A 13,764-nucleotide genomic window follows, 5' to 3' on the forward strand; every position below is an offset into this window, starting at 1 on the left:
TGCGAAATAGCTGCTCATTTCATTAGCCGAGCTTGTTTGTTTGGTCGGCTCATAACTCCACCAGTAGGGATGGTTTCGAGACAAGACGAGACATGGCAGTCTCAATCTCATTGACAGTACTCTCAACATTGTTTCACAGAGCACCTGCAAGAGGAAATAAGACACCTACGCACAGCTTTCAGACAGAATGGATACAGTGAAGGCATTATCAACAAGACACTAAAGAAAGTAACACACAAGAACAACCAACAAACAAACCCGGATCCACCTGATGACCAAGAAGACATCAAGATAGCCATCGTCCCATACACCAGCAATCTCTCTGCAGTCATCAACCGCATTCTCTGAAAGCACAACATCAAGACCATCCACAAACCGCCATCGAAAGTCAGAAGCCGACTTCGAAACCCCAAGACGACCTAGGATAGAAGTCACCCGGGGTTACCGTATCGCCTGTGCCTGCGGTAAAGCCTACATTGGACAAACTGGGAGGACAATCGAACAGCGCTGCAAAGAACACGCCAGCTACGTAAAGAATTTTCATCTGGAAAAATCAGGGTTAGCAGAACATTCAATCCAGGAGGGCCATAGAATTGACTTCACAACCACCGAGATCATCAAATTACTGGGACCGTCTCATCAAAGAAGCAATAGCCATACACGGGGAAAAAGACAACCTCAACAGGGACACGGGACTTGAACTGGACCCAGCCTGGTTAGCGATAGTCGACTGGGAGCACGGACGTCAGAGAAACGCCACCTGATTGGCCGGCCACCTACACTGGACCCCTCCCACACCAAATACATATAACATCACCCTGACTTATCTCTGCACTTCATTTCCTGAAGGTGAGAGTGACGTTAGCTCTCGAAAGCCCGGAAGCCTTTCCGGAAATCACCTGGCTGATTGCCCGAGAAAACCTTTTCAAAATGATTAACAATGTTTTAAGTTTTTCATGCAGTTATCGGCTGTAATTTGCCTTCATCATCATGTAAAGAGTCCGTGTGTTGGCCAATTACGACATGACTGCTTTTATTTGAAGGAGCCAGCATATGGAGGCAATTTAGTCCAAAATAGATCAGTCAACATGGTAAAGCACTCTAGTGCATTGTTTCTCAACTGCCGGGCCGCGACCAGATACTGTGCCCTCGTATCAACTATACTGAATGATAGAGAGATGACAGGAAGAAGAAGAAGACTTTGCATTTATAGCATGTTATTGAGTTGTTGTCATAGTAACCGTGTGTTAGATGTATGAGAATGGCTTCCACGCATTAGAGTTATGTTGTTATAATTTAAACCTACGTGTTTTGTATGTCTTGTGTAAGTTTAGATAAGGAATTACACACACAACACAAGGCTAACATCTATGGTGCAGTCATACAGGATATTCTTGATGATTCTTTGTGAGTAGAAGTATGGATGAAGACCTCACGAAGAGTACGCGACGACCATCATTCAAGCATAGGTTTATGCAGTGAGAAATTGTATTGTCTTGATCAATTTCTATGGTAAGAAACCAAGATTACACAGTTTGTGTATCGTTTACAATAATTGTACAATGTGTATCTTTTACAATAATTGTACAAGAGCAAGGTTTTAAATCAATGCGATATGGCTTGTATCTACAATATTGTGATATTAAGTTTTCATAATGAATATATTTGGTATGAATTTTTTCTCTGAGTTCCAGTCAGGTTTGGAAGAATTTGAAGATTATTTAACGAGGTTTGAACAGTCTTGTTTGGCTCATGATGTTAATGAAGCTAGAAAAGTACCCATACTGATAGCAGTTATAGGGTCTGAAATTTTCAAAGTCCTTCCACCTGAACCAGTCAAACAGCAAATGTATTCAACCTTCAGGGATAATCTGCTTAAACATTATAGCCAGAGAATAAACAAATTTGTGGGACGTTTTAAGTTCAGGCAGTGCACACAAGAAAGTGGAGAGTGTGCAACACAATTTATGGTATGTGCAACAAGCACTTAAATGTAGTTTTGGCCAGTATTTACAGGAAGCGATTGTAGAGCAAATAATTCTAGGCGTTCGGTCTGAGGCCATTAGAAAGAAATTACTACTGTCTGAGCCTACATTGACTCCAGCAAAATGTCAAGATATTGTGCTTCAAATGGAATTAATTGAACAGGAAACACAAATGTTCGTACATTGTGAAAAGGAGTGTAGTCCTAACATAGTTGCATTTGCTGGGACACAGAAATTTAAACCAGGTTTCCAGTTCTCACAAGCACAGAAAAAGAACTTTGTTAATCCTCAGGATAGAAGTTATAAAAGCACCGAAGAATGTGATAGATGCTGCAGAAGGCATGATCCTGGACATTGTCCAGCAAGAAATTCTATATGTTCATTGTCATTCAAGGTCATTGGCATGTAAAATAAAAGTTTAGAAAAAATAATGGTGGAGTTATGAGTAAGACAATTACCTCAGATCAAACTTCTATGTCCAATATTAAACCTTTAGATGCTTATGTTGGTGAACAAAGCATACATAACGAATTTCATGGCTTGTCTTTATTACACTCTGAAGTTAGAGATTCTCATCCGCCAGAAGATAGCCCTTGCACTTTTTCATCAAGCACAGGTAATTCACAAGGTCAAGATGCAACACTCACTCCTACAGATGCAAGGAGAGTTAGTTGCAAGCCAAAAGCACAAGCTATAGCTGGCAGTAATGTTTTTGTGTCACCAGAACCGTGCGTAGTTCATCTGTGTATTGATAAACGAATTGTACAATGTAAAGACGTCCTTCAAACAATTGTTTCCACGTCGGCGAACACAATTTACATCACTAACATTACGAGGCGTAAATAATGATACGTTAAAGTTGAAAGGCCAAGCCTTGGTTGATTTATCATTGAATGATATATTGTATAAATTACCTGTTATTCTATGTGAAGAACTGTGTTATCTGTTGATTGGACGTTCATGGCTTGACAATATTCATTCAGGTTGGAGAAAATTGTTAACACAATGTAACACTGTGTCGGCAAACGCGGGCTCTGAATGAAACAATAACGCAGATATTAGTACTAAAATAACAGAAAGTGAAGGTTTGAGAATGTATAATTTATTATCTAGCAAATATGCTAAAGTTTTTGATGGTGATCTGTCAAAGCCGATCACACCATTTATAGTTGATATTAGGGATGGCCAAACGGATCCGGATCCGGATCCAAAATTTACTGATCTGGATCCGGATCCGAATCTGGATCCGGGTCTAAAAGTTTGGGATCTGGATCCAGATCCGAAAGTTCCAGATCCGGATCCGAGAGTTTCGTATCTCAATCCCATTATAATATTACCACACCTTAAAAGGTATTATGATCTTCGATTAGAAAGAAATTTTTCAAGTGTTGTTCCTAAAATACTTTGCTACGAAACGCCTAACACACTCGTACACAAAAATAATCTTACTTGTTTAACATTAAATGTCAGAGGTGATTTTGTAAATGCCATTGAAACGAATATGTATTCATTCGAATGCATTGGAAATGAAAACACACATAAATGTGAGACATTCCATTCCAGGATGAAACCTTTAACACATATAACAAGATAGAAATGTTATACAAAAATTATACAATTGTTCTACAGTTACAGTTTTACAAATTAAAATAAAACATTATAATATATGCAGTGTTATATAATTACAAAGTGTAAGACTAACAAGGGAGGTTATCTAAGTGTCCCCCTCCGATTTCCATGAAACTTGGCAGGCGTATAGTAGGGCCCAAAGGAAGAAATTCGTGTTTTTTTGTTTCAGCTAAAGAATGGTTTTAAGGGTCAAAAACCCCTCAAATGTCAAGATGACAAATTGAAGTGAGGATCTGACCCCTGTGTCCCTCCGATTTCCATGAAATTTGGCAGGTGTATAGTGGGGCCCAATGGAAGAAATACATGTTTTTTGTTTCAGCTAAAAAAACGGTTTTAGGGGGCAAGACACCCTGAAATGTCAAGATGAGGACAAATTGAAGTGAGCATCTGACCCCTGTGTCCCTCCGATTTCCATGAAACTTGGCAGGTGTATAATGGGGCCCAATGGAAGAAATACGTGTCTTTTTGTTTCTGCAAAAAAACGGTTTTAGGGGGCAAAACCCCCTCAAATGTCAAGATGAGGACAAATTGAAGTGAGTATCTGACCCCTGTGTCCCCCTCCGATTTCCATTATACTTGGCAGGTGTGTGTATAACGGGCCCAAAAAAGAAATAAGTGTTTTTCTTGTTTCAGCTAAAAAACTGTTTTAGGGGGCAAAACCCCCTCAAATGTCAAGATGAGGACAAATTGAAGTGAGGATCTGACCCCTGTGTCCCTCCGATTTCCATGATACTTGGCAGGTGTGTGTATAAACGGGCCCAAATGAAGAAATACGTGTTTTTTTGTTTCAGCTAAAAAAACTGTTTTAGGGGGCAACCCCCCTCAAATGTCAATATAAGGACAAATTTAAGTGTGCATTTGACGTATGTGTCCCCCTCCGATTTCCATGAAACTTGGCAGCTGTATAGTGGGGCCCAATGGAAGAAATACGTGTTTTTTTGTTTCTGCTAAAAACGGTTTTACAGGGCAAAATCCACTCAATTGTCAAGATGAGGACAAATTGAAGTGGGGATCTGACCCCTGAGGCCCCCTCCGATTTCCATGAAACTTGGCAGGTGTGTGTATAAACGGGCCCAAAGGAAGAAATACGCGTTTTTTTGTTTCAGCTAAAAACTGATTTAGGGGGCAAAATCCCCTCAAATGTCAAGATGAGGCAAATTGAAGTAAGGATCTGACCCCTCTGTACCCCTCCGATTTTCATCAAACTTCGCAGGTGTATAGAGGGGCCCAAAGGAAGAAATACGTGTTTTTTTTTTGTTTCGGCTAAAAAACTGTTTTAGGGGGCAAAACCCGCCTCAAATGTCAAGATGAGGACAAATTGACGTGGGGATCATCTGACCCCTGTGTCCCTCTCCGATTCCCATGAAATTTGACAGGTGTATAGAGAGGCCCTATGCCCCCTGTTTCTTCCTATGCCCTATTTACGTGGTTTCGGGGTCAGATCCCTACTTCAATTTCTCCTCTTCTTGACATTTGAAGGGGGGCTTATATACACCTGCCAAGTTTCATGGAAATCGGAGGGGGAGACTTAGAGCTCCCTTGTAAGTGTATTAATTAATTACAAATCGCGCACGCGCGCACACACACACACTATATATATTAGCAGGTAACAATATGTTATAAGCACATTCTTACTTACTTTCCAAAGAAGCGCATGTGGGATGGCAAAACGGATCCGAAAATTCCGAATCCGGATTCAAAAGTACCGGATCCAAAAGTACCGAATCCGGATCCGAAAAATTTTAGGATCCAGAAACAACCGGATCCAGATTTCGGATCCGCCAGGATCCGGATCTGGCCATCGCTAGTTGATATACCTTTGAGAAGGAATGCTTTGCCTGTTTTTAAACAACACTATGAAGTTCCATGTGGACTACAAGATAAAGTAGAAAGTGGAATACCGAAGTAAGTCGAAATAGGACTCTGGGAGCCTATTTTGTACTCTGATTGGGCATCACCTCTCGTGGTAGTTAAGAAAGAAGATGGTTCGTTACGCCTATATGTTCATTTTTTCTGGTACTGTCAATAAAATGACTGAGAACATGAAATTTAACATACCCAAACCAGAAGACATTTTTGTAAAATTAAGGGACTGTACACATTATAGTATTATAGACCTTCAGATGGGTTATTGTCAGTTGATGTTGACTGAAGAGGCGCAGCACATAGTCGTCAATACTCATGTTGGACTATTCCGGATCAAGCGCCTCTGCATTGGAATCTCTATTAACGGTGACATATCAGATGTGTCTTGCAAAGATATTAGGAGATACTCCTGATTCTTCCTTTTATTTTGATGATGTAATCATTGGTGGAACTTTGGAACATGAGTGTTAAAATAGAACATGTGCTGTACTGTCAAAGTTAGATGCACATAATGTAAAAGCAAGTTTGACGGAATGTGTGTTTGTTGACTCTCAGGTTGGGTATCTCTGACATTCTATTAGTAAAGATGGGATTATTCCAGCTGAGAAGAATTGGGATGCCGTGGTTAATTGTCCAGTACCACAGAATACTTCACAGCACGTTCATATTTGAGAATGTTGAACACCTTTAGAAAGTTCATCCCTAATCTTTCGTCCAATATACGCCATATTACAGGACTTTTGAAGAAAATTGTAGCTTGGGATTGGTCGAAAGAATCCTCTCAAAAATTTGCTGGCATATCACAAGAACTTAAATAACTACAATCTATAATATGTTATGATCCTTCAAAACCAGTAGTGTTAGTTTTCAATGGTTCACCTTACGGATGCAGAGCAAGACTTAGTCATCCAGTAGATGGACATCTTCAAATAGTTGCTTGCGCATCTACAAAGTTGTCAGAAGCCGAGCAGAATTATGCTTAAAATGAACGTGAAGCATTGAGTGTAATTTTTGGAATTAAGAAATTCCATAAGTTTTTACAGGGTTGACAATTTGAAATTGTGTCAGATGCAAGTGCTATTAAGTATATATTTAATCCCAAGAAAGGTATCTCGAAACACATTGAACTGACTATTAAGATGGGCATTATTCTTATCAGGTTATAATTACCGTGTAGTTTCCCCATCACATGTGCCTGTGTTGATACGGTTGCCACAACAAAGTGGAACTGCATTAACACATGTGATTCAACATTAGAAGACCAACTGTTAAACAAGGTAATTGTGTTTGTCAAACATGGTTGGCCAAATAGATTATCTGTAGAAGATATTCAATCCAGATCAGGTGTTTTCTTTGAGCGACAACACGCTGTCTTCTATCTGTGGAGAATGATTACATTAGCTGGATGGGAAAGATTGTTGTACCTCCCACATTACGTCAAATAGTAATGACATTACTACACTGTAATCACTCAGCATCTCGTGTTATGAAAGATACAGCTTCGTCAACATACTGGTGGCCAAAGATGCTGAAGGACATAGACCAATATGTCGATAATTGTAATATTTGTTAATCGGAAAAGTAAGAAAAGGCCCCATGAATGAGTGGCCAGAAGCTTCACACGTAGCAGAGAGAATATACTTAGACCACTTTTTCTTCTGAGGAAAGAAATTTCTTATTCTAGTCGATGCATTCAGTAAATGGGTTGACATATGGCCAGTTCATTCTCTGGATTCGGGGGAAACCATATGTTGGATATTACAGTGTTGTTCTTACTTAGGTCTACCAGACAATATTGTGTCAGATAATGGTCCTGTGTTCAGCAGCCTAACTTTCTAGAACTTCTGTTCACAATACCGAATAAGGCACTCAACCATACCTCCATACCATAGCCCGAGTAACGGAATGGCCGAAATATATATATATATATATATATATATATATATATATATATATATATATATATATATATATATGCACCGTTAAAGACCATTTGAGAAAATTGGTATTGGAACATCCTAATTTTGAGTTCATTACAAATGGACGCGAGGGCCTTGGAAGTTCTGTTTTTGGGGAATTCCAGATGAGGAGAAACTCAAAGTTTGCCTTCTGCTTCCTTGTTGGGATTTCAACCAAGACTCTGGTGGATGGTAACAGATATGACTGAGCGAGAAAGGCAAATGGATCGCCCACCATTTCTTGGATCACGGCAGGGCCAAGTAGAGAGGAAGGAACTTGACCAAACTACATATCTTCTAAATGATCCAGTCTGGGTGCAGACCCTGAACGTAAATTCACCAAAGCATGTACCAGGATTGGTCTTGTCTAGAGTTGGCAACAGCCTAATATATAAAGTTCAATTGTTGGATGGGTCAGCACGCATGGTACACGTCAGGTGGCTACAAAAACATGAGTGTGGACCAAACCCCTCATCAACAGATCTACCTGATCCAAACCTCAAATCGTCACCAGCAGGACAGCCTGAAGATGCAGAGGGAAGAGATAACAAAAACCAATCAAATACAGATGCTGGGCACGCTCCACTCAGAAGATCGAATAGACTTAGGAGATCCCCTGATAGATATGGTGAGACCAGCACTTAAAACAAACAATGAAGACTCCAGGAGGAGATGACAGGAAGGAGAAGACAACTTTGCATTTATAGCATGTTATCGATTGGTTGTCATAGTAACAGTGTGTTAGATGTACGAGAATGGCTTCCGCTCATTCAAGTTATGTTGTTATAATTTGAACCTAAGTGTTTTGTATGTCTTGTGTAAGTTTAGATAAAGAATTACACACACACAACACAAGGCTAACACTGAGCTGCGAAATATTCTGCTGAAAGTGGTTGGCAACTATCATAATTCCAATATCGTACTCGAGTTGTGAGTTTTCGTTTTGTAAGTCAATTTTATGCACAAATATAATTATCAGGACTTGATCTACAGTTTAAAGTGGGAAACGCGCTACTATCTGGCATCCACCGGTTATCGAACCCGGGATCACTTAATTACAAGGAGACGACGTTACCACTTCATCATCCATATTTTTATATTTTTCAACAATCCTACACACAAATCAAACTATTATTACTCTTTATGATTATGCTAGAATTTATTTATCAATATTTAATTTCATAGGTACATGTTGATTCATGCATAAAATCTTAAATACTGTAAAGGTAAAGATTTACGAGGAAAATTCTTGGGCTAAAGGCATTGACTTAAAAAATACCGGGACATGGTTTGACGAAGGTTCAGACCCTTTTCTCTAGTGTTTAGGTATTCGCTTTATTCAGGCTATACAGTTTGAGGTCAGTGCATATTATTTCTCAGTTTTCTCATGCACAACATGCCTCTCCTGGGTTTCAATAACTTGCACAAATTTTACAATGCGATTTAGATGTAACAATGTCTCTTGTTACTTTTTTTTTTGAGTGGCTAATAAACTGACTGATGCAATTATATCGATACCATCATGCAAACTGAGCAATTCCAAGGGGCTTTTTACACCCTTCGTTCTAACATTTTCAAGTTAGAATTTTAGGTAAGGGGAATATCCCATAAACATTGAAAGGTGCAAAATGGTATAAAGTGCTGACACACCCAAAACTTTTAATTCAATCAATCAGTAGACACAATATTTCAGTTCTGTCTTTTTTGTTCATTAGTATACCTCTGAAGATATTTCACACTTGAATTACAAAACAATATATCCATAACACAGCACGATGCCAATACAGAGTGTCCAGGTTAGATTCCATCTTAACTAAGGAATTTGGGGAAACAATTATTTTCCAATGTAGCTTAAATGACTGTGTGCGTGTGTATGTCGAAAATACATATGTGTACATGGCTCGCAGTGAATTACTTAATCCCCTTTCCCTCTTAAATTGTAACAAATATTTCACTTCCACATATTATGGTATGTAAATTAAAAAAAAAATCTCTCCTCCCAATAATTCAAAGTTAATGATGCTTATGTCACAAACACCTCCATTTTCACTATTTTCATCTTGATATAATTTTGACATATCTACGGAACATTGCTTCTTCAAGTTATGTCCACTTTTTTTATTAACAATAAATACATTGTTTTGTGATTCAAATATGCCATACCTTCATATGTATATAAATGAACAAAAACAACAGAACTGAATATGTGTAGTTTTGAAGAAATGATGGGGTAATTGCTGCCACTAGGAAGGTGGTATATGAGCTATATCACTTGTCCTTTGTGGAATATATGTGCTGGTAAACATGCTACAGCAGCTGCCAAATAAATGTCAATAAATTATTTTGTTTACAACATTGTTGAAAGTAACTTGGCCCTGTGTGATAGGATAAAAGCAAATTAACTAACAGCTGTTATACCCAGAATCTTAATTTCAATCAATTGGCCAGAAAAGATTTTGCTTATTATGCTGCTCCTCACAGATATTGTTAGATTGATATTCATGCTTAAAGGACTCTGGTCACCTTTTATGGGCATGATGGCATGAATTCTATTCCCTTACGTGTTTGCTCGTTGCCATTTCCAAACTCCACAATGGAAATTGCTTTTTCCTAGTTACAAAGCTTTCTTCGGCAGAACTTTCAGTTTTAGATACTTTAAATTCTGCATCATTGTTATAGTTTGTATTAAAACATTTCCAGTTCTTTCTGGAGAGATCTTTTGCATTGCATGTGTGAGATGATGTTGATCTGGATGTAATTGGTAGAGAGAAAAAAGGCAACCACGCTATCACAAATCTTTGTGTTCAAATATTCTGTACCTTTGTATGGACAAAGATCCATATCTTTTGTTCTTACCCGATTAATTTTCAAGGTTTGTTGCCTTCATTAGATAGCTACTGGAGACGTTTTGTGGAGGAAGTAAATTAATCACTATTCACTATGATCCATAGGCTGTTTCTTATGTGTGTAAGGGGTGACCTGGTAAGGCACCCAAATGTCAACCACGTTTCCACTTAGTACACCCCTGTAACTGCTTTTTGCAGGCCAATGAGGCTCTTTTGTCTGAATCTACAGCCAGTATAATCCTCTGTTTGTGCCGAGTGCTCCTTTACACCCTCAGCTGTTAACAGGGTATGGAGATTTTATCATAAGAGACAGTATATAGTTTTAGTTCTTGTTGAAGAATCTGACTGTATTAATTTTAAAAAATGATTGAGGCAGTTTTTAACAGAAATTTTTTCTTCTTCTTAAAGCCTTGTACTCAGTTTTGTTTTAGTTAAGGTGCTTGTCCATGAATTGTGTAATGGGCAAGAAGAGCGTACGTGCTGATGCGGCCACAAGGTAAAAAAATGAACAAGTCAGTGAATTATTTTCTTTTGTTGCAGGTGCTGAGAGGAATTGTGGACAGGGTTGCGTGCAAAGCATCTACCTTGTCTATTTTAGATGCCATGGGTGAGGCAACGGCCTCTCAGGGGACTCCAGTCAGATTGCCATCCTTAATGGCTCTCTTCAGGTAATCCCTTTGTCTAGGTTACAAAACGAATACATGGCACTGTATGTTGTCAAAGGCAAGAACATGAACAGAGCCCTGCACATGAACCAGTTTTGCTTACTATGACTGCCTGCCTGGGTATGATGCTTCAAACATCAAAAGCCAAGGGGTAACTGGCAGGCCTTGCATGCTTCCAAAGACCCACCTTGCTTAACTCTCTTTCCGGCTCCAGATACACGAGCCATGCAGTCACTGTTGCCAACGTTTAGATTCTAAACTGTTCAAGGAGCACGTGACATGTTCATCACGTGTAATCAATTTGAAATTTCAGAGATTTATTTCGTGGTAGACACTGGCGTATGCACACACGTATATATATTTGGGAATGGAAAACTTCATTTTAGAAGAGCACACATGGATATTTCCTGTTTTGTACATTAATACTTTTTATTTCTTTAATTATTTTTTTTACAATTTATGGTTATTTTAAAAACATAATTCTGAGATATATAAAGCTCTAGACCTCATTTTGGGTTCATTTGGAATGTGAGATAGAACGGAAAAATCAGAATTTTGTCATCTGAAAGTAGCAAACAAACATACATACGTATATCTGATGAATAAATTCTCTCGGGCTATCGACCAGGTCAATTCTGGAAAATCTTCAGGGCTTTTGAGAGCTAACACCACTCTCATCTTCAGGGTAGAAGTGCAGTGCTGAGCGTGAACCCCATGTATATGTATCTGCGTGTGGCTGTTTTTGGTGTCGATGGTGGACCAATCGGGAGCCATGTCTGCTCATATATAACATATCTGTTCATTGTAATGCAGGGTGCGATTTGAAGGGGCAATACAAGGGATTCTACTCCCACCCCTTCCCCCTTTTTCTTTTCTGTTTTGAAATATCAAATTTCTGGTTATGAATGACACATCTCAACCGGATCATTATTTCCAACCCACTTGTAAGCTTTATCGTACTTATAGTGTTCCAGTTGAATTAAATTATCGCACCATAGCTACATCCAAAAATTTTGTTATGCAATTTAAGACGACTGTGTACAGTGGCGCTCATTTATGTAGGTCCGTGTGGCCTGAGCCCATCCAATAATTTGTGGTTTTATGTGAACTTCAAGTGTTTGAGCCAATCCAATGTTTTTGAAAAATTGGCGTCTCTGGCTCTCTCTTTTAGATGCCATGTATTCAGTATTTTGTCAGACTTCTGGTGTTTCACAAGTAGTTTTGTATTGAATACTAAAACTTGGCTGCGTTTCTGATGCATGTTGGGTCGCTTTCTCATTTAATACAGTTCGAGAGCCTGTTGAGATCTGTAGTGTTTTGTTGTGTCTTGTAAAGATAAATCGAGATGGTCCCTGATTAAGGAAAACCATACGTTCGAAAGCAATTTTTTCAGTCTTTTCATATGAATAGCCGGTTTCAAGACTTAGGTTTATTTTCGCATGTAAACCTATTAAATTCACACACATGGCATTTAGGTGATTAAGAATGTGTGTTTTATGGGGCTATGTAAACATTGTCCTTAACTTACTCCCAAAGGAAGAAGCTGTACTGCAATAACAGATGAACACATCGCATATTCCAACACACAAGAACTGTTTTCCTGCATTGTCACTATTTTGTAATGGCACTTGTACTGCCACCTGGTGTATGTTACAGGAAAATGTGGTGACTTTCTGGTTCTTTTCACATATCAGCCATTATTCCATGTGAAACAATTTTAAAAATACAGTGTTTTGAAATCCGATGAATCATGTATAAGCCCTGTATTTTGATTCCATGAACTGTGTGTTGCTTTTCCTGTTATTGCCACTTGGTTTGCCAACATTGGTTACAAGTGCAGTAGAAATCTTGATGTAAGTTTTTCCTTACCTTGAATTACGTAGATTTCAGCAACAATATTACACAGGACTTGAATCAATATGCACATCTAGTATGATGATGCTATATATTTTGTCAATACAAGTTTTCTGTTCAAATTCATTTGACGAGGGAATAAACACGCACGCTCGCTCGCTCTTCATGTATTTATTACATGAATGATGCCACATACATATATGCTAGTTCGTATATTACAGAAACTTTACCATATATTGGGCTTTTTGTTTACCTTTAACCTTTAGACTCATTGATAGACGATTGATCGCTTGATTTGGTATTTTTAAGTCCACTTTATGCACAGTAAGTTTAATTGGGACTGAACCTACAGTTCAAAGTGGAATCCGAACCACTATGTACCTCCACCGGGTATCGATCATTGATAGACGAAGGTCTGCAACCTGAGAATGAATATTCCTGAAATAAGGAGGTGGTCCATATGGACTAGCACCATGTGCCAGTATTTAACACGTCTCAGAAACTACAGATTAAATTTCACTTCTTTTTATTTTTATTTTATATTATTTTATTTTTTTGTACATTTGTATATGTGTGTGGTGATACAACACACTCCCCATGCTGATCACATCACCCCCAGCTCGGCTGAGATCAAGAAAGTGTGGGGCCCTAACCCCACACCCCTATATGGCTTCTTGGCATGGTGCAAAGCACAGGGGAGCACTTTACTTTTTTACTTTACCTTTATGTACGCATAGAAAAAAGTACTGTTGCGTAACTATTCTTACATAGTTTATTGGCTCTAACAGTTATTTGAATTTATGTACCACAAGAAAACACTCTTTGAGAAACTAATTACTTCTTTTCATTGTTTTTTAAATTTGCCCAAAAAAATTTAAAAATCTTGATAAGTTCTCAGAAAAATGTATTTTTTTAAAACTTCTAACTTCTCCTGATAGACCCCTATTTAGTACGGTGCCAA

The 13,764-nt window shown here is 38.5% G+C and overlaps 1 protein-coding gene across 1 annotated transcript in view; it reads left to right on the forward strand.

The window, feature by feature from the left end:
- Positions 1 to 13,764, forward strand: part of LOC145990360 (PCNA-interacting partner-like) — a 59,193-nt gene that overhangs the window by 17,758 nt on the left and 27,671 nt on the right. The window contains exon 6 of the mRNA XM_083126079.1: positions 10,825 to 10,952. Coding sequence (XP_082982205.1) covers positions 10,825 to 10,952 — 128 coding nt within the window. The remainder of the gene's footprint in view (positions 1 to 10,824; positions 10,953 to 13,764) is intronic.

Source organism: Lepisma saccharinum, chromosome 1 (assembly GCF_977018435.1).
Source record: "Lepisma saccharinum chromosome 1, izLepSacc3.1, whole genome shotgun sequence".
In the NCBI taxonomy this organism is placed as follows: domain Eukaryota; kingdom Metazoa; phylum Arthropoda; class Insecta; order Zygentoma; family Lepismatidae; genus Lepisma; species Lepisma saccharinum.